At 38.9% G+C, this 22,124-nt stretch overlaps 1 protein-coding gene across 2 annotated transcripts in view; it reads left to right on the top strand.

Annotated features, from left to right (window-relative positions):
• Window positions 1–22,124, top strand: part of LOC146163710 (uncharacterized) — a 28,189-nt gene that overhangs the window by 587 nt on the left and 5,478 nt on the right. The window contains exons 3-11 of one of the 2 annotated variants that reach the window (XM_083382528.1): window positions 1,717–2,031; window positions 2,729–2,837; window positions 4,741–4,927; window positions 5,434–5,524; window positions 8,673–8,843; window positions 10,177–10,262; window positions 13,176–13,281; window positions 15,903–16,046; window positions 18,377–18,495. In XM_083382528.1, coding sequence (XP_083238654.1) covers window positions 1,717–2,031; window positions 2,729–2,837; window positions 4,741–4,927; window positions 5,434–5,524; window positions 8,673–8,843; window positions 10,177–10,262; window positions 13,176–13,281; window positions 15,903–16,046; window positions 18,377–18,495 — 1,328 coding nt within the window. The remainder of the gene's footprint in view (window positions 1–1,716; window positions 2,032–2,728; window positions 2,838–4,740; window positions 4,928–5,433; window positions 5,525–8,672; window positions 8,844–10,176; window positions 10,263–13,175; window positions 13,282–15,902; window positions 16,047–18,376; window positions 18,496–22,124) is intronic. The other variant, XM_083382529.1, reaches the window with a different exon arrangement.

Here is a 22,124-nt window from a genome sequence, read left to right on the forward strand (position 1 = left end):
TTTGTCCAGAATAAATAAATACATAATTATACAAAAGTATCCCAAGTCTGCTTTTAGCATCATTGGTGGTTGTATGCTTTAACAATCGTTTTTTAGCTTAATTCTTTACTGTACAAAGTTTATGTTATTATGGAAAAACACATTTCCACAAAAATGTCTTTATAAACATATGTTTTTAGGTACATTTTATTTTAAAATTATGAATAAAGGTCAATTTTAATATTTTATATCCATTTTTAATGTGATGGTGAGTTCATTGATTGAAACAAACTGAAGTCTGCTAAGCAAGCAATCTATGCCACAAATCACATTTAATGGCAGTTGTAATTTATATTGGGCTTCTTCATTATGCTTAGTACCTTCTAAAATGTCCACCCCTAGTTTACCGCTGGTCAGACCACATGTTGCCTATTGATTTATTTCTTGCTTTATTGGCAATTAAAAACATCTGTCCTGTTGCTGTCAAACCAGGCTGTTGTTAAAATGTGCTGTCAAAGTACACTAATTGCATACACTTTTTTCGTGCATTTACTTTTTTATACCAGCCTATTAAATTTGTCAAAGTATGGATGTTTACAAAAGTTTGAAGATATTTTGGGGTTTTCATACTACCAACATAATGGTATAACAATTATAAATACTGTAAATCAATAACTTTTCATTCAACTTTAAGAATTCAGTCCTGTGATGTGATGAGGTATAGCACTGGTTTGTTTAACAACTTAAACTAAGATGAATTTAATTCTGGCAGAGGTCTATTTTACATTCAAAGTACAATTTCTCACTAGTAAATCCTTGTAAAATGGCAACGAAAGTACTTACTGCCCAGGGCCCCATTGTAAGTCACTATAGATGGGTTAGCAACCAGGCCAAGTACTATTCAATCATACCTATAATTTAGGGCAGCGGTTGAACCTATTGCTCCTTTGATGGCGCCATATGCCTTTATTGATGAGCCCTTTTAAAACTGTGTTGTTTTAATATTAGTTGAACCACAAACTAGCAATTATATACTATAGTATTGAAGCTAATTTTGCTTTGTCTTTTACCCCTTTTAAGGAAAGATGTATTGCTCCCTGTGCTTACCTCGCCACTATGTAGTAAAATTTAAATCATTTTTTCTAGCTTAGTTAAGAAGTTCTTTGTTTTCAATACAAACAAAATAAATGACCCTATTCAAATTACAACAATTGTCAACCTGCAGTATAATAAAACAATGTGTTTTGCTAAGCTGTCAGTGATAAGCTAGCATTTTCTCCTAAATAAAAGTGTGGTGCCCAAAGTGTCCAATCTCCTGAAATATTCATGAACTTTCAGTTTCACAAACCCTCCTACTGTTTCAACAGTTAGCGAAAAACGTTTTTACCCATGCTAGTTTAGGCTTGGGTTGTGTTACATTACCCAATTCTTTATATAAATATTTAGGTTTCATTAACTTTTTTAAACATTGATATAGTTTATTTTAACTTCTTGGTCTTGTACACTGTATTTTAGAACTTTACATCCTGTTGGCAACTATTAACATTACACAAATGCTGTTTATATAGAAATAGTTTCAGTAGTTTGTCATATAAAGTACTGTCCACACACAAAATGCATTAATTTGCTACTATAAAAAGATGTTTATGACAACAGCTCCCTACCAAGCTTCTCGTAAATATTGCTTGCTATAGAATATCTATTTTGTTCAAAATCGAGCATGTATACAATGTGCAGAATTTCCAGGGCATTCCTGTTTCTATCGCCATTGACAACAACGAAGTGTCACCACCCCCCAACATGTCGTACAATCCCATGCAACATCACCCTGTCACCGTATCTGTGATCTCACAAAACCCCCTCCTGAACACGCGCAACTCCCACTTGAGCCAAATCGAGTCAGAGACGCCAATCATCGATGACAGCTATGGCCACATACAAACAACGCTGCCAAACAAATTCAGGAAAAATCAAGAGACTTTAAGTGAATCATACAAGACAGAGCGCGATGCTTGCACCAAGCACTTCGACACCTGGTCCGAGCAAGAACAGGTGCAACTGACTGAGATTTAGCAATTATTTTTTTATAATTTAATGGCATTACTATCACACTGAACCCAATCTCATTCGCTTTGTGTGCTACAAATTGCAAATTTTACCAAATTACTTTAAGCTTGAAGTTAAACACTGTTAACAAAAAATATTGTTGTTTAATTATCACCAATGGGGTTACATAATTTTGGGCCGCGACTTCTTTTAAAAGCTTTTGTGGTTACAATACTGCTCTTTATTTTTGTAATGCCATAACAAGTTACCTATGACATAATGTTAATATGGTTTGTGAAAATTCTGTGTAATCAACCAACCAAAGTCTCAAGTAAAGACTTTTTTATGCACTATTTAATTTTTGAGCAATCCTTATTACCAATCAATAAATGGATTATTCTGTTTTCATAGCTGCTTATATATATACTGCAAATATATAAAAATAAATAGTACATAATACTAACATATTAAAGTCCATATTGAACTGATTTCTCAAATATTCGAGTTATCATTTGTTGGTTTTTTATTAAAATAATTCAAATATTTTTGCTGTGAAGGAATTTTTCCATTTTCAGGTTACTTGAGTTTGGTATAATTAAACAAGCCCCCTTTGTCTTTTGTCAAAAGGGGCTTTTTTCGTGATGCTGGGCCATTTAATAATTAACCTGGAAGCATGACTAATTAATTACATTTACCTTGTCAGGTTGATTTTGTCCAACACCTGATACTTCGAATGTGCCATTACCAGCATGGACAAGTAAATGCCTTTTTGAAGCCTATGTTGCAACGTGATTTTATTACTGCCTTGCCTGGTAAGAATTTTTGCTATTTTTAGAAATATGTTTTATTAACCACTTTAGTTCTGCGCAAACTGTTAGGATGCAAATATAAATATATGGTTGAATATACGAAACTTTATGTAGACAGAAGACAGATAAGAACCATATGTAACTGTTTGTGTTGTTTTCTTGATTAATTTTTGCCTCTATAGTTTTTAGATGTAGATTTATAGCTTTATGTGACCCTAGAGAAGTATACAAATCTTTGCAGCATTTGTCTAATTCTAAATAGGGTAATCAGGTAGCACTTTATATTTATATAGTGCCACCTGGTTACCCTATAAAGAGGTATAGTGCCTAGCCTACTCACATACAGAAATTCTGTTGTTTACCAGATAATTTTATTTTGTATAACACCATCTTGCTAAGCAGCAAATACTTTTAATTGGTTGTCATGGGTTGTTACTCGTGCTTTAGTGACAGACCTATTAGGCATGCCATCTGTATTTCAACAATTTTCAATACCATGCAGGTTTTTGAAAGGTGGCAGTTAAAAAAGCCTACCTGCTCTAGTGTGTGATTAAAATCTACTGAAACATGAAGTTTTGTACTCTCTAAAGCAGGGTTTTCCAAACTGTGGCCCGCGGACCATTGGTGGTCCGCGATGACTGCACAGGTGGTCTGTGGCGATATGACAACAAATTAAAAAGTTATACATACTGTATATATACGTTGTACAGCAGGGCTTGCCAACCTACGGCCCGCTAATGTAATTTATCCGACCCGCAGCCTTTTTGACAAACTAGATACGAGTCCATTTTTGACTATTTTAACTATGTAAGTCGGAAAAATTTTCGTGCTTTGCGTTAACGAAACAATCCCATCCGTCCCATTGATGTTGTCAGTTTTGTAAATTTATAAAATTTGGTTTTATTTATTTTTTGCTTTGTATTGCGGTCCGCGAAAAAACAGATTTACAAATAGTGGTCTGTGGTCCAAAAAAGTTTGGGAAACCCTGCTCTAAAGCAGTTAGAATTTTTTTTAAGAATCTGGATAATTATCCTGGTTCTTCATAGAACCCCAAATATACAACTTGGTATAAAACTCATTATTTTGTAATTGTGCAGCCGATAAGTAAGTTTTCCGAAATGTCTTTAGTGTTTCTAAAATATGATATTCATTTTTGTTCATTACCATTTATGCCCAGAGGATAGTTTTTATCCTATGATACCATTTTGTGATTATATGATGTATGATTTTAATAATTCACGCCCTGTCCCCCCCCTAAAAGCTATTTTTTTATTTTAGATATTCTGATAGTGAATCAAAGATGTTTTAGACCAACACATAAAAAATTGTTATACATTCTACCAAAAACTTTTTAAATCAATAAAGCATTCAAATAGTTTTCTATTCACTGTAGACCAGTGGTTCTCAACATCGTGGTGCAGCACCGTGGCATTATTGTTGTTCAAGGGTTCTTGAAGATCAATTTTTTTTTTTTTGACAACATTTTGCGTATTGCCAACACTGTGGAAAGTATGCCAAAATGCACCTACGAGTTTTTCAACAGATTAAACCTGCACCTTAAAAATTGAAACATGCACCACATTTTTATGCTACATTAGTGGGGTGCAAATTGCTGCATAGGATTAGGGGGCTGCACTTATGACCTTTGGTGCACCCAATCACCCCAGTTTTGTCAGCCATGCACCCGCGCGATCTCCCATCGTTTCCTGGTGGACCTGTTGAAATTTTTTATACAGCATTTGGTGAACAATTAAATAAGCTTTTTTTTCATTTGTAAATGCTTGAAGTGTGCTGTTTCAATTTCTTTTAATGTAACACCATGTGCAGTAAACCACTCAGCAAAAATGCTGGTAGGAATGATGTGAACTATTCATATTTTCAGTACCCATTCTTCTTTGTTTGTCAGGTCGTGGCCTCTCACACATTGCCGAAAATATTTTAACCTACTTGGATGCCCGGTCGCTGGGTGCTGCTGAACTTGTATGTCGAGAGTGGTACCGGGTCATACAGGACGGACACTTGTGGAAGCGACTTATCGAACGTAACGTCTCCACCGACAGCCTTTGGAAAGGCCTTGCCGAAAGAATGGGCTGGTAAGTCAATTTGTTGTTTATACATAGGTTTTTCAATAAACAGCATATGTCATGTATGTAGTGTAACTGAAATTTAAAGTTTGTTACTAAAACTTGCTTAGGTAGGGCATTTTTTACCTAATTTACCAACTATTTACAAAAATGCAATTTGTAAAATGTTTTTTTCATCCATGTAATTGTTGTTCTTGACCAGTCTGTTAAAAACTGCCAAGATAAAGCAGCTTTCTAGCCAGAAAGAACCCCCATATACCTGTTGCATTGCACAGAAGGTACAATCTCCCAGCGATCAATAATTCAGTGAATTCATGCCGTTTCCAAGTTTACCTAATCAGTCACAACACCAGAAAGACCCCGACTGACCTATATATAATGCATGGCACCGGTGAGCAATGCAAACCAACCCGATCCTGTATTGTTCTACCATGTTTAGGGCGCTTACTCAATACTATCTATCTAGAAGTAGTTTCTAGTCCAACCCTAACGTTTTGTGCTTGACTTGTTTACAGGGGCCAGTACCTTTTCATGGGCAAGCCTAACGAAGAAGTACCAGACTCGTTTTTCCGCCGTCTCTACCCGACGATCATCGCCGATATCGAGGTAGGAACACTTTGTGCTCTGCTTGTTAAAACAAGCCTTCCCATTATAGCCGCCAATTCATTCAAGTCATATTGCCGTAACCAGCTCGTTGTTCCAAATACCAAATCAAACCACGCTATTTACAAACGAGGCTGTTTGCTGTTTAAAGCATACCCGATGTGAAAACAAGTTTCTAAAAAAGTATATTTAGGGAAAGTACGACTTAGGGAGCTTTTTGTGATTTGCCATATGCCACAAAGTAAACACTCTTGTGTGGGAACTATACGAAATAGAGCTTTACAGTAGCTCGTACAAACCATAGGTCAGTTTGCGTATGAAGCTCTCAACCTAAATTTTCAGCCTCACTCCTACGCTTTTTTCCATCCCTTGTCCAGTTTACATGGTTGCTTCAAAAGCTGTTTGCTTTTAGCCAGCCCTTTTCAACACTCCGTTGCCGTTGCACTAAGACAGGGTAAAAAAGGGGAAACGACAATGTCGGTGTAAGCTGGCCGTATACGTCCCACGCCCGTTAAGCCCCGTAATTTGGCGAATTAGCAGGGCCACTGACTTGCTGGGCGGCAATTTGCCGACCACTTAGTCGGTCAGAACGTGTAAGTATCCCAGACCCAATCGCAAGGTGCTTGGAAACGCTGTTCGCAATTAGGCGGGCCATAGAGACAGTGTCCGTCCGTATTTGGCTAGTCTGTGAGAATTTTTGTTTGAATTTTAAAGATTTATTTTCCTGTTGGCAAAGCGCCAAGCTGCCAAATGTGTCGAACTGCGAAAAATAAAGGTTATTTATTCTATTTGCTTTTGGCGGAGCCTACTCAAAGTTTGGTAGTATTGATTTAAGGCAATTTTGAACCCGAAGCTGTAGATGACTTTACTTCAATTTATTCTGTTCAAGGGAACTCGCATTCCGCGGCAAAATTGAGTTCCAACTACATTGCCATGTTTTGGCAAGGAGCTGCCAGGAACCGTAGAATTTGAAACGGCTTAGTGTTTAAACTTTCCACTGTGTTTCCAAACTCCCAAACCCCGAATCAGTCCGGTATTCAGTGCTACCTTGCCCATTTTCAGGTGCTAGGTGATAATTTTGACACTGTTGGAAATAGTCGGCGTGCCATGTCGTCGATTTATTCAACCGTATCGATTTGGTATTTTTGATTCTGACTAGATTTCATTACGTGAATGGACGTTATAGTCGTTATACCAATCCTTTTCGTAAAATTAAAACGCACGCTATGTAAGTTGTTTACAGAAGTTTCCGTTTTGCTTTGGCTCTTTTAGAGACGTCATACTTACAACTATAAAATTCCCCGATTCCTGAAGCGTTAATCGATTTTTCCAATCGCCCTCTGAAAATATTTATGGCACAGACTATTATTGTTTAGATTACTTGGAAAACCCCTGTTGGTCTTAACGAGGTTAATCAGGAGGCACCAATTGTTTTTAGTGGGACCCTTTTGAACTTTATAATGGTTTTATGAAGTTGAAACAAATGGTTATATCCCAGACACACAGCGATTTTTTTCTCTATCATAACTTGGGACGTCACACGTTTTCTGAAAATTTGCATGTGACAAAGCAGTCTGGCCATTAATCAAAATACATTCTGTTTTACGTCAAATAAACCCCGAATGTTGGCTCGGGGAAAACACAGAATCGTTTTTACTTAAAAGTATAAAAGTATATACGTTCGTTTATCATTAGGGATCTTGTAGTGTATACCGACTATTTGCAATAAGGATGTTGCAGTTTACCCGACCCCATAGAGTAGACCAGCGTTTCTCAACCGGTGCGCCATGGAAGGCTGCTAGGTGCGCCGCGAGCAAAAGGAAAAACGAAATAAATGTCGAAATAAGTCCAAAACTAATCGAAATAAGACTTTAATGGACAAAATAACGTTTTTAGTCTCAAAGTCTGGAAACCACTTTAAAGATATATAATTATAAACCCATATAACAAAAATTGCATGCAATTTAAGAGAAATATCGGTACACCTCAAAAATTTCGCGCTCGCTTCGCTCGTAAGGTGCGCCGCCACGTTTTCATACGTCTCTAGGTGCGCCCCCAATTAAAAAAGGTTAAGAAACACTGGAGTAGACCCTTCGCTGAAACCGTTAAGCACGGCCAACTGACTGTTCCTTCCGTCCGCCTCAGAACAAAGCGCTTCACGGTCACTATGTCATGTGCGCTGTTCGCGACGCAGCCATGCAACCCCGAAAACGACCTAATAATTCCTCCTGGCAAGTTGCGCAGGGAAGTTGTATTTCGGCGCCCAGCTTGATATATCGTCCGTGCCTCTGACGCGCAGTTGACTAATGACGCCGAGTGAAACGCTATCACCTTTGTGCAATCTTTCTGCGCCCGCCGTTGGGCAACGCGTTTCGTAGAACTATTGCGGGTGCAAGGCTTACGGTTCTCAGGTGCTGTGTTTTGCTGTTCCGTTGTTGTTCCGTTGTTGTTTTTTATTCGGGGATTTAAACTGCGATGCACCGCGTTGTTGCCTATTAATAGATTTACAACTGATCTGCGTCTGTAAGCAGCGTGACCGAACCCTAACGACGTTTTTTACCGATAATTAATTGTTACTGTGTCGTTTTTATTGCGCAAGATTTTTAAGACTTATGATTTATAGCCTTACCCAACCAATCTTCGACCTGTGAAAACAACCAAAACAAATAACATAGGACAGTTTAAACAATTTAACAGTTATAAATTTCGAAGCTAAAAATCGACTTCATCGGATAAAGACTTTTTCATACGCACTTTTATTATAATCATATTAGCTGATGATGATACAAGTGCGTATCGAAACGTAGTTATCAATATGATGTCGATTAACTCGACCTGTTTGGCTTTGACATTGGTTATCAGGCCACATTAAAGATCCGTGCACAGTGTACCTATATTTCAAACAAACTACACACAAATACTGTCTGTTTTCTCTTTCCCCATCCGAACACTGAATAAATTGACCTAAAATCGACCGAAACCAGAAACGCCTTTATTAAAACTTGTCGTTTTCAAAGCAGCTGTGATAACAGTACTAAAAGCCAGTTTACATAAATTTGGTGTCTGTCTGTTGCGTTCAAAGTTGTAATTTCTACCCAGCAGCCTCCAAATACCTTCGCTGCCGTTTGGTAACCTTGCGTGTTTCCTGCAGAAAATCGAGTCCAACTGGCGATGCGGTCGCCATCACCTGAAGCGCATCATGTGCCACAGCGACAACAGCAAGGGCGTGTATTGCCTGCAGTACGACGACCAGAAGATCGTATCCGGCCTGCGCGACAACACCATCAAGCTATGGGACCGAAAGTCGCTTGACAACACCAAGGTAAGTGCTAACGCCCCTGCTACTGGCTTCGTGTTTACTCGCCGGGGATATTCGTGGTTAAAGCCATTTTTAAAATTGCCGTTTACGTGTTTACATAGTATCCTGGAACTGTTGTTTTGGCGGATAGCTGCCGAGACTGCAATTTAAACTGCGATTCTGTCGTATGGTGGAGTACACTCTCCAGTAAGCCATCGAAACGCCCCTGCTACAGGCTTAATGTGTATACTTGCCTAGGATATTAGTGATTCCAGCCAGTTTTTAAGTCGCAGTTCAAGTGTTTACATAGTATCTTGGAACTGTTGTTTTGGCGGATAGCTGCCGAAACTGTAATTTAAACTGCGATTCTGTCGTATGGTGGAGTACACTCTCCAGTAAGCCGTCGGCTGAAACAAAAACGCCAACGTCGCTATTCGTGTGCGCCTAAGCAAAACATTGCGGTTTTGGGTTCGAGTGCCTTTACCCTCTCAAACTACTTAATGTGTGGACTCGACTCGAGCAATGCTGTGTCACTGCTGTAGGCAGACAAGGTTGTCAACCTTGTACGTTTCAGTGTTGGGATTGGAAGTATTTGACACTTTGTATTTTATTTCAAAACCGATGCGCACTTTGTTTTGAAAAATTACGAAATATTGTCATTACCCCCGTAAAATAACCTAATAATATTCAAATATGTCAAATAATTTTGCTGTCTTTAAGCTAAAATTTGTTCGAGATTACAAAGATTATAGTTAACTTCGACTATTAATTTACTATTTTGTATGACGTTTAATCTTTAGGGTATTTTACGCTGCGTTGAACTCAAACTATGACAGAATGTAAAATACTAGTTTAGTAATGTACTACCACTTTGTATCGTGCATCAGCACCGATCCAAATTAAACCTACAAACCTAGTTGAGATTGTAACATATAAAAGATTTAATTAATCTAACCGGCTCAAAGATTTAAAAATCTAACCCAAGAAACGCCAACAGTTGTTTTAAACTTAAAAGCTACAATTGCCTACCGACTGGCAACTATACAGCACCCCTACAGTCCACATTACAGCGGCTAATTTGTGGTTGTCTTGCGTTTTGTTGAGTAAAGTAACAGACAACACATTTCAATGTGATTTCTGCTGCTGCTGCATCTCAGAAGCAAGTCTTAAAATGCGGAAATGAACATTTGTATAGGCTTACTCTATCAATCAAGGGGTAATATAAAACGCTAAGAGTTGTTTTTAAACTTTAAAGTTACAATTGCCTACCTACTACCTATACTGGCAACTATACAGCACCCCTACAGACCCTACAGTCCACATTACAGCGGCTGATTTGTTGTTGTCTTATGCGCAGGTGCTGACAGGCCACACCGGTTCCGTCCTGTGTCTACAATATGACGAACGCGTCATCATCACCGGCTCGTCTGATTCCACAGTCAGGTACGCAATCGTTTCCGGTCCGGTGATTTCCCTCCTAACCTGGCCGAAAACAGCACTTACTTGTTTGATTTCAAAATCTAACTAATTCGAAAAACAGGGCAGTGTTTTTGAAAATTTTCTTTTGCGGCATACCAGTTTTAAAGAGGTTCTTTAGTGTGCACAGAAACTTTGGAAATTGAAAAATAACCTTTTTCTATTATAAGCAGGCGCCCAGTGCTTTTTCCCGTTTGTGCCTGTGCTCTATTAATTAGATAACTGATAACAATGTCACAAAAAGGTTGCGAAAATAATAAAATAGGATGATTGTGAAGTTTTTGTTGTTGTATTGTAGAAAGTGTTCTGCGAGCTAAAAAAAAAATAAAAAACGCTGGTTTAATCAGATGTGGGTTTTGCTATTCAAAACAAACTCGCCACTTTTTCTGCGAAATTGTTATGAAAGGTCCATAAACGTCTGCTTTTTTGTTTTGTTAAAGTTTTGATTTTGCATTCTACGCATTCCGACGCCCGACTAGGTATTCTCTGTCACGACCATTTCCCCGAAGCCGTAATTTCGTGTCGGTGCGACATTCGACGCCGAATACCCGAAAGATATTTCCCGATAACCTAGAAACAGCCTCGTCGTAAAATAGCCGCCGGCCCCGCGTAATACCAGCTCCCTGTCAATTAGTGAAATCCTGCTAATGCGTGCGCGCGAACGAGCTGCCGGCCGAAAGTGAATCGGATTACGGGCCGCGCAAATTAAAAGCATCATGTTTACGTTATATTTTACGCGCACGCCGCTATGCATTAAATAAACTACCCCGTTGTAAGGAGCTACGGCTATTCCGCAACTCTCTCCTACTGTAGGTTTATGTTTGTGAGGAAAATGTTTATTCTGTCCTGTAGCACTCCTAAAAGTGTTTAAGATAAAAAACTGTTTGATAAACAAATTTTAGTATGTTACAAGCAAGAAGGCGTTTAGTTTTATAAAAAAAACTTCAGTATGTGGTTTGCTGTGTAAAGAATGTTGAAATGCAGGCATGGGGCCAATATTGTTGAATTCAATTGAATAGATCTTGTGGGAAAGACATGCCTTTTTGAAGCGCTGGGCCACGATTTAAAGGGAGTACAGTGTGGGACACAGTCGTCCTGGCTACGACCGCATTTCACTCGGGAAGTACTGCGATAGCACGCATCCAATGTAGTTGAAAAATCCTTTGCAAAATACTTAACGATGTTTCCCTTCGTGTTGACAAAGTCACTCACTTACTAACGTCCAAGTGATACATTTAGTCAATTAGCAACAACTTTGTCGTCTGCCGAGAACATTAATTGGGCAATTTTAGGACCTTCTGATCATTCTTTCAGTCTAACAGCTTTGACCCTTTTTTCGGGCAAGAAAAATATGTGGATAACATCCAATATGGATGTGAATGTTATTTTGTTTAGGCGCGGTTGCTTTTCGTTGCTTGTGAAGCCTTTGGCCAACATTGACTGGTCGGTTTGTGTTTTTAGCACACGGCCATATTTGTGAAAAATATCCTTACAAGTTAAACAATTTCCAGTCTTTACAAGTTTTATAATTCAGAGTTAATCAAAACTCGATACAGAAATGTGGGCAGTCGTGGTAAACCAAGTTATGTTTTGGCAATGAAAATAACCACACTTTATTCTAAATAACCAAGCAACGCAATCTACTTTTACCTAGATTTTCTAGCAGTTTTTACCTAGACTTTCTAGCATTCTCCAACTGTGTGCCTCGAGAGATTGCCAAGTGTCGCGAAACTTTTTGTAATTTTGGAAAATAAGTTATTTATATTACTAATAGCTATACACGCAGGTATTTTAGACTTAAATACGCACTATCCATTAGAAATTAATAATATTGATACATTTAATATAGTTTGTCGTGTGTTAAGAGCGATTTCAAAAGTTACCATGTTGTTGTTCTGTTAAAAGTGTGTCACGAAATATTTAGGATTTTTTTAGTGTACCGCAAGCTAAAACAGTTTGAGAACCACTGCTTTATAGTGTCAAACGATAATCTTCGGCTCACATTCTAGCAGTGTTTCCATAACTCCTTCGTGTCCTGATGATAAATAGAAATTTACAACAGAAATACTCGATCGCGGCAAATTTAGATATTCCGGTGACACTAATCGCCATCAGATCGGATTTCCACACATGTGTATGAGCATTTCACGTCGATAAATCGTTCGCGGCGAATGTTAATAAAGCTGATGCGGTTTTAATGCACAGCCGGTGTCAGTCTGGTGAAACCGCTGCTGTTAATTCTTCGGACAAAGGTCGGCTGGATTTCTTGCATCGCCAAAAGCACGGCGTAGCTGATAAAAACAAAAGCACGGCGTAGTTGATAAAAACAAAAGCACGGCGTAGTTGATAAAAACAATGATAAATCTGCCCGTAACACACTGTATATTTATATTTCGGTCGATACGTGCAATTTTTTGGCGCAATTTCTGCATAAATTCTAAAGAAACATTATTATCCCATGACCGATTGCATCATTGGGGGTCGTTTCATAAAATACCAGTAATGAAATTGTTGGATACCAAATGATAAATATATCTTACTCCACATGAAGTCATATTTGGCGGAATTTTCAGCAACCCTGTTATAAACAGAGGTCGGCGTCTATGAGTGGGATGATTGAAAATTTACAGACCACATAATGCACACCACCTTCATTCTTAATTTCAAGCATTGTCCTTTTTTTATCCGTACAGTTTGGACGCTGTTGAAGCGTTATTTTCCATTTTGTTACTGTTTTGTTTGGTTGACTGGTCCAAGGCAGTAGTCAATTTTACCATCTTATGAACGTCATGTTTTCGCAGTGTAATCCCTGCGTGCCTTATGTGGTTGTTGAAGACTAACGATCATTTTTTTTAACCACGATATTTATTGCGTTTTCAGGGTGTGGGACGTCAACACAGGAGAGATGGTGAACACGCTCGTCCACCATTGTGAGGCGGTGCTTCATCTCCGCTTCGACGCCGGCCTCATGGTCACATGTTCCAAGGTGATTGGAAATTGTCAGCCTACGCGACCGCAATTCTGACATTTTTTAACCTATTTTTTTTATTAGTTTTCGTCCGTAAGGACAGCGGTTTTAAAACTGTGTTTAATTACACCTAAAGGTTTTTATTGTTCGACAAAAAGTTTTATCAATAAAAAACCTACTATTTTTAACCACCTGCTACATTAAATCATTTGCTCATATTTTATGATTTAGAAATCAAATATGAATGGAAATTACTTTGTCTTATGTTGTTTTAGAATTAATTGATTGCCGGTTACATATTTTGTTACCATTTTGAAAGAGGGTATTCGAGTCCATTAACGAAACAAAAAAGTTTTTACTCGTGGCTAACGTTGCTCAATAGTTTGATATCGCTGTTGTTGCACATTATTAAAAAGTCCGGCGTTAAACGAAAAAATGCTGGACCTTACGTTCGCCGCTCTACTGTCGCTTTTTAAAATCTCGCGCGGTTTTGTTATAATTTATTTCTTTCCAAAATCTTTCACTAAAAATGTATATACCATTGTCAGTTTTATTTGGAAACGTCAAAAAGTTTTAATTTTATACGATCCGATGATATTTTAGGCAAATGTACGTCTCTCCGATCCGATGCCAATGACGTCATTACCGTGGTTAATTAAGTCAAAATCATGAATTAGTAAAGTTAAATGTTTAACGTTAAAAAAATTAGCTTTCTTATTTTTAAAGTGAATAATTTTTAGGGTAGAAAATGACGCGTTTGATCGCACCATAGCTGAAATGCCTAAAAAAATGATATCGGATTAGCACCGATTCCACCTTAGTATCGGACGAGTACCGATGCTGCCATCTTTTATCGCATTTGACCCGGTAACATCGGCCATCTCAAGTTGTTTTTATCGCAAAAAACCCTAGTTCGGAAGCATCAGCTGCACTTCGTAAAACTGCTTCGTAAAAGCCGCCACCGACCAGAGTAGCGTCGCGTCACGCGTTTCATGCCTCACTGACGCAACGTTCGTGTTAGCCTTGCCGCCGTCGTCGTCATTTCGGCGAGAGGGACGGAACGAAACGACGCACGTCCAGCCGCCCTGTGGGAGTTTCTAAAAACAATAGGCGACCTCGCGTCGATCATTCTTCGCGTCCCGGGCTATTGTTAGGAACCCGATCGATGCCGAGCGCCCACGTCTATAGTTTGCGTTAAACTAAGCTCTCTGGTTAGTGTTTAAAATGCCTAAAAAACGAAAACCAATATCTGACCAATTACCTAAAGCTAAAACACTCTTTTCGTTCGTTTGCCTGTCCGGATGTTACTCGATAATACGGTTCTGAGTTCAAAATCGAGTTGTACTTTTTTACCACTTATATTAGTAGCCGTCTATAGCTTGCATCGACTCTCGATATAATTAAAGCTTAACATTCTTAAGTAAAATCAAAAACTGACCAATTACCTCAAACTAAAACCCTATTCGAAAAGCTCCTTTTTGTTAATTTGCCTGTCCGGATGTTACTCGATAATACGCTTCTGAATTCAAAATCGGCTTGTACTTTTTTACTTCTTGTATTAGTACCCTACTTTGACCTAAGGCCAGGATGATGCGAAAATTTACATGTGTTTTAACAACATTAATATAAAATGTCCAACGGTAGCACTTTAATTTAAACTGCCGGGGCAAACCAATATGGCTGTCAGGAGTGTCAGGGCAAACAAATATGGTATTTACCAATGTTTGATTTACCTTACCACGATAAATTTGAGACGAAGGAGAAAACTGTCCCTGTCACGCATTTACCAAGCCTAACCCTATAGAAAGTCGCCTTGAAGTTTTTTTGTCCACTTATAACAACCAAGTTGTGTACGGCAGGTTTTGTGTTATGCGGCTTTGTTTTACGTAACACAGAAATCGATAATGGCCATCTGCATAACGATCATTGATCAGCTGATTCGACATTAAACAAAAATCCTGAAACGACATGTCTGTCCCATGTATGGCAGTGATCCCAAACCTATTAGTTAACGACCCATTTTGCTTTCTAGTTTAAACAATGCAGCACTCCATTAATATTAATACTTTAAACAAGGAAATTTAAAAATAAATAGCGGTTTAATATTTAATTATTTATCAAATTCAAAAAAAGGAGTTGGTCTACATAGGCTCACCAAAATCTTGACAAAAAACAACCTATTGCTTTTTATCAAACAAGACCTTTTTTATTTAAGACGAGGTTAACTTGTTAAATTACTTTCATGATTTGTTAAATTACTTTTATAATTATTTGGTAGAAAAACGCTTTATATCCGGTCGCTTCTTGCAACTGATCAGAGTGCATCTGCGTTGGATAACTTTACAGCATACATACGTTTATAAAGCGGTACCAGTAAAAACATTAGGTACAATAAAACGCCAGCAACATCTCTACGAGATTTTAAATTTCAGAAAGTTTTAAACGATTGATGTGTATTCGAAATTTGCAGTTCACAATATGGAGTGCTCTAAATTTAATATAGCCACGTATGTCAAAAAATACATCTTCTTCCACAAACATTCCCTAAAAGCTGGACCTGTCGCATTTCTGATGCACAGCCCCAATAAAAGCGGATATTTTCAATCCAAACCCTATTAAATCTGTTATCTGTCTCGCAGGACCGCTCGATAGCTGTGTGGGACATGGTAGCACCCAAGGAGATCAACATGCGCCGGGTGCTGGTCGGACATCGGGCCGCAGTAAACGTGGTTGACTTCGACGACAAGTACATCGTGTCGGCGTCGGGAGACCGAACCATCAAGGTGAGAAGAACCTTTGTTGCTGCCAACGGGTTGTTGCGGATCATATGTCGCGCCTATTGTGGTAACTTTTGTTCTGTTTGCTTATTACGTCGGTGTCTTGGGCCCGCTGTTTCCACTGTTGGACGTTGTTTCCGTCATGTTCATGACATGTATATGTTAGGAAAAGCAGTTTGTACCCACTTTTGGCTGTAAAACGTGGTCGGCCTACGCCTAAGTAAGGGCATTCGTCTGGTAAAATGTTGGTAAACTTGGCATGCAGCACTTTGTATTTAGAAGCCGCACTTTATTCGGTCGCATAAAACTGTTAACTTTGGTTTATGGGAGTAAGTAAAACGTATGCGTCTTGGAATTAAACTCTGCGCGTATTACTCCTTGGCAGTTCATTGTACTTGTAACGTGCGAATCAAGTCTACGTTTTGAAAACAACTTAACATGGAATTAACATTTTACGTTACCATCGCACTTGTTAAGGCACTGAAACATCAGAATCTCCTTAAGAAGAGTATTGAGCTTATAAAAGGAATCTGAAACTGTTTAGTGGTTGGGTAAAACTTGCTTCAATTATCTTTGTCCAAATTTTCTGCAAACAAGCGTTATCAATTGGCAATAAATAAGTTGGTCAAAGGTGTGGTCGCCGTCCATTCTGCCGGTAGTCTTTTATTTTATCATTTGACCGTTAAAGTTATATTTATTGCAAGTGACTGTCAGCCATTGAAACAATAACATGGTGTCCGCCACGTAAAATCTTGAAATATATAAAAGCACTGGTTTGACCTGAACAAAACAAAGGCAGGCGACATTCTTTCTACAATACAACATTAAATAATTATCTTTTCCACATTCCGACCAAATTCGATTGCTAAAGCGTGTTAAACGAACGTGTCCTGATACAACACGCAAACCCAGTCTCTCCTCCCAACTAAAGCTGCGTAGACTGCGAGTCAACAAACATGCAATTGACTGGATGCGTTCTCAGTAAAGCGGCCTGTCACTCTCCCATTTTGTTGATCGATCGCCGTTTTTCCAGAACCGAGGCCTTTTCCATTGCCACAATTTTACTATTGTTGTTTCTGTGCCGCCGTTTTTCCTTCTTCCTGTATTGGCGTCGGCTGTCGGCATTTAAATATCTCTTCTCTCAAGAAAACACACTTTTACAATTGTTTTACGACCATTTTACGCACAAAACGTAACAAAAGGTGTTAACGTAACCTGAAATATCGTCATAATGTCATACTCCTGACATAAAATCTCAAAAAAAGAAATTATACAAACAGAGCCTTGACATATAAAAAAATGGACTGATAAAAATGTTTCACAACGTAAGAGTTGATCGTTAAATCTCGCACGTGTTTAAAACCACCACCAGGACCTCCTGCCATTTAGAACGTTTAAAATTTTCTCAGATACAGTAGTGGAGGGTCTGCCTTTAACAAACAATCAACATCAGTTTCTCGCCTTGTAGCCATTTTCTCCAATGTAACCGCGGAGAATGCGTGTCTTTAGTAAGACTAGTCGAGTGATGTTCACAAACTACATCCTCAGTGTTGACAGCTGGATTTTTTGTCTCCATCGAGTCGGCATTTTACACACATTGGCGTCTATTGACGTCGCAGAAGTTTCAATTTGCCTTATTGTCGTCGCCCCATTGTACATCTTCTATTATACTCTGACTTCAATTTTGACTATTGACTGTTTTATATTGGAAAATCCACGCTAGAATAATACATTAGCCAGAAACATAGCAAAAACTTTTCCGTTATCACACGTCCGCATCAACCGTTAAGTGTTGCTTTGCTCGTTCCCCTCTTATATATACCTCCTATTTAAATGTGATATATATATTTTTTTCTTGTAGCGCAACTTTAAGAGGAATGGTTGCTGTCTGCGTTTCGTGATCTGGCACTAATATTGTGCAAAAATTTTGGGCGAAAAATTGCGCTTAACAGCTAGTTTGCCTTGTTAGGCGTCGCAGTTTTAATTGTTTTTTGTGCCATAATCATTTGGCCCATTCACGTGTCTACTTACCAAAGGCGGAGAAAATACCTACCTGCTTTGACATAATGCGGTAAACTGGCCGACTATTGTACTTACTCCTAACTTCATTTGGTAGGAGCTATTCAAAGCTGGTGGCTACATAATTCACGATTTTTCAAGGCTAGGCATTTCCTTGATCGCAAAGAAGTTGACACTTTTTTCCGTGAAGTGGACATTAAACGTTAGAATGCGAGCCGCGCTTCGCCAGTTAAGTCGACTTGGCCGAGTTTGAGGTTTACGCACTTGGTTGTTTAAACTTCCCAAAATAAGTTTTAAAAAAATGATGCGTTTTTTAGGTTTGGAACACCTCGTCATGCGAGTTCGTGCGAACGCTGAACGGACACAAGCGCGGAATTGCTTGCCTACAATACAGAGACCGCCTCGTGGTCAGCGGCTCGTCAGACAACACAATAAGGTAACCCAACTTAACCAGAACTTTTTAGGTGATTGATTTTGTTCAAAGGTGCTGGTTATTATTTTTTTTTCTGGGATACTATTGGTCGTTTCGAGTTGTTGTTGCTACTGGCAAAGGGTTAGCGGATTTTCAAAGTAAAATGGAATGTGTCGTTCTGTGAGCTTGGTGTATGTCTTAAAATTAATAATAAAAGCAATAATATTATAAGTCAATACTTGTTTAAAAGTTTTGCGCGTTAAACATAAGGCTCTTTCACCAATCCCAAATAAACAAACTTATAAAAAAAATCTAAGGTTTCGGTCGAAAATCCCTTATGTTTATGTTGCCTGTTCTGGCGCTGTACATTTCCACAGAATCAATATACGCACTGCGTTTGTGCGCTGGTGTTTTGGATTTTCCCGGATATAACGCTGTTTAATCCTGATACGAAATTACCAATATATCGATATTGATTCTAACACATGCAATCGGGCTTGGGAATTTCTGGTTATCAACACAATGATGAATAATGTGCCATAAATCTCTTTTGCCTTGGACCCTCTTGAAATGAAAAAAATCAAATGGGCAACCAAGGTAGTATATTGATCTCAACACAAAATGTATCTTGTATGTTATTGTTTTAAATATGGCAGTAATTAGTTGGGTCTAACGTAGTATCGCGATGTAAGTTGCTGTTGCTGCTTTTATGCAACTCTATAACCAGCAACATTAGTGTGGTATCTGGATAAAATTGTTTTTCTTGATTTACTTATTTTTTTTTCTGGATTTTTTTTTGCGGTTAAATTTACGTAAAGCTCAGGCAGCCATAGGTAATCAATGAAAAAAACTGGTGCCATGTAGGGCAAATATTTGTCGCTGTGGAAATATTTGTAACTTTAAACGCATACACCTCGAGGAATTTCTCTCCGCTGTAGTTTGAGCCAGGAGAAAGCGTTAAGCGTATCAGCTTACACTTCCCGCTTTAAAAGTCAGCCGTCGCGTTCATTTCACCTGGTCCTAAGCGAGGGGATAGCAACTTTTTCTAGTCGCGTGCCAAACAAAACTCAGAACGGTCTCTGCGGGCCGTTAAATTTTAACTGCGTAGACTTTACGCATCTTGTTATAACCGCAACGACAGTTAATCACTGGGGATAGAACTAGGGTATTTTGCAATTTACATTCCATGGGGAACAAGATTTACGCAAAGCGCAAAAATATTGCTTTTACGTGGTTAAAATAGCCAAAAAATATACGAGGAAAGGGCCGTAAGTTGCCCACCCCTGAAAAAGATGAACTGACTAACTTTCAAAGCGTACCCCGTGAAATGAAAAGGGTGGCAAAAACACAGATGTGAGGGTAATAAATAGCGCCCGGCGTTTTATACCAGAGAAAGAGTCCTTCCTTTCAGCCAGGTCACCACAAACCGGTCCTTTCTCGCTTGGTAAGCGCGGAACCGTCAATGTACTGTTGCCGTGTTGGATTTCGCACTTCCGCGCCTTGAGTGTATGGTAAATACGACATCTCTCCCGGCCCTTCCCTCCCACGGCTTTTGTGTGCACAAGGGCCAGTACGTTGTCCCAGAGAGAAGGCGGAATCTGTCAGGAAAACTGAACTAAAATGCGCTCCGATGATTTGAACACCCATGTAAAAAATAGAGAAAAAACAAAACGAAATTGGGTTTAAAACTGAGTGACCAGGATTTAAAAGAGTCACTGAAAGTAAAGCGGCCAAATAGTTTGCCAAAGGTTTGTTTGGTTTTCACCAAGTGTTTACGAGGTAACTTCTACAAGCGTCGGTCATATTATTGCGTGATGTGTTCCCACCTCAGAAAAGTCAACTGGTAAACTGTCTCGGCATACCGATCGCGCCATTAACCATCGGCCTCCGAGGTCTTTGTGTTTGAACTTTCGCAATCGCTATTTGCCGTTGATGGTCGGTGACCGCGTTAACTTGATCCGACAAGTTTTGTTTGTTGCACTTTCCGTTGCGGATAAATGCGCTTCGGGCAACTGCCTCGAAACCAAACTTCCCGTTATCTGGACGATGTTTTTTTTTGTTTGCCGCTTTTTGCGCGCTGATGTTTGAGTTTATTTGTGTTTCACACTTGACGTATAAAAATTCACTCGTCAACTCAGTGAAAAGACTATTTACTTCGTTAGCTTTTTGAGCATATTTTTTTAAGATGTTTTTTTTTTGTTCAAAGTTGTTCCTTGGCGTAAGTATTTTACGTCGCTTTTATAAAAATATTTGTTTTCGTTTTACTAATTGTTTGAGGGTTGTGTTCCTTAACCCTAACCGAAAGTTGGGTCGCCGTTTGATTTAATGGGTAAGATTTTTAGAAATTGGTTTTGAGCAAAAAGAAGTGTTGTGTTCACTTTAAGCTTACAAAAGGTTCAATGAAGAGAATTTGGTTGCCAAAGCTTCGTTCTTATGCTCACGCCATTAGTATTTGGTCGCCGCGAAAAGGTTGTTAACAATCACTGTTTTAAGGCATTAGGCTAGAGACGTGTTGCCTAACATTTAACCGAGTGTGCTACCAGTAACTCTTAAATGTACTCGTTTCACGTAAGTTGGTCAGAAGCAACCAGCACTTGTTGCTAATCTGTCTCCACCACTGTCTCGATTTGGACACTTCTCTTTCTCTCCCATTTCAATGACGTCATGTTTCTATGTCACCACGATTTTACTTGAGGCTAAAAGCACCACTTGCCATCGTCATTAGAACTCAACGCGAAGCGGAAAGCTTTCTCTTTTCCCCGATAATTACAAGCTTATTTGCGCGTTGGAAAGGCGCCGATTTCCTTTCCACGTCCTTCAGTCGTCGCTTGGCCAATTCTGTCCACAGTGCCCAGTGTTTTGTCCAGTGCAAAATCAGCCTGATAACGTTTTCATCCTGTTACATTAGCAGCGGTAAAACGACACGACGAAAGGATCTTTACAATAAAAGTTTGCTGCGCATTGAAAACTCGTTAGCAGTGCGAAATGGACCAAACGCTCGTTTAAAAACGGAGCCTGTCGCTTTCGAAGAATCCAGCATGCGAACCGGCCTTTACTGTCTCTCCTATTCAATGCGCTTTACGGGGAAACCGTTCTATCTATTCAATGTAACGTGGTATTCGTTTTTCAAATGTGCTGTCGCGCGCGTCGGACGCCCTTCTATAGACCATAGGCCACGTCTACCGATTGCCAATACTTAGGAATTTTAGAACAATCATTCGGATTTGTATACAAGTTTATACAAAACCTAATTTTAAACACAATTTTAAACAGTCATCTTCGACTATGTTTGTAAACTCCTGTTTTGAACAATGTTTTAAATGGAACTTACTAAGTACAAATTAAAGAGCACGCCAAGTGATTGTCATGCCAAAACTTAGGAAAACATAACAACCTGACAAAAACGTTATTCAGTTCAATTCAAACCCTGGAAACTTTTGGATTTTATTCATCTGCCCGAAATACCTAAGGGATGTCCCGGACACAGAGCTCGATTTTCTGCACAACAAAAACAAAGTCAAATATAGGTAAGGCGTGAATGCGAAGTGATAGTATTCTTCCCATCTACCTATTGAGTAAGCCGGGAATAACTAAAGTGTCTTTGGACTAGGTCCTCGGACAACCAGTGTCCATTTAGGCAGCTGGTTCCACCC

Source organism: Ascidiella aspersa, chromosome 2 (assembly GCF_963924565.1).
Source record: "Ascidiella aspersa chromosome 2, kaAscAspe10.2, whole genome shotgun sequence".
NCBI lineage: Eukaryota > Metazoa > Chordata > Ascidiacea > Phlebobranchia > Ascidiidae > Ascidiella > Ascidiella aspersa.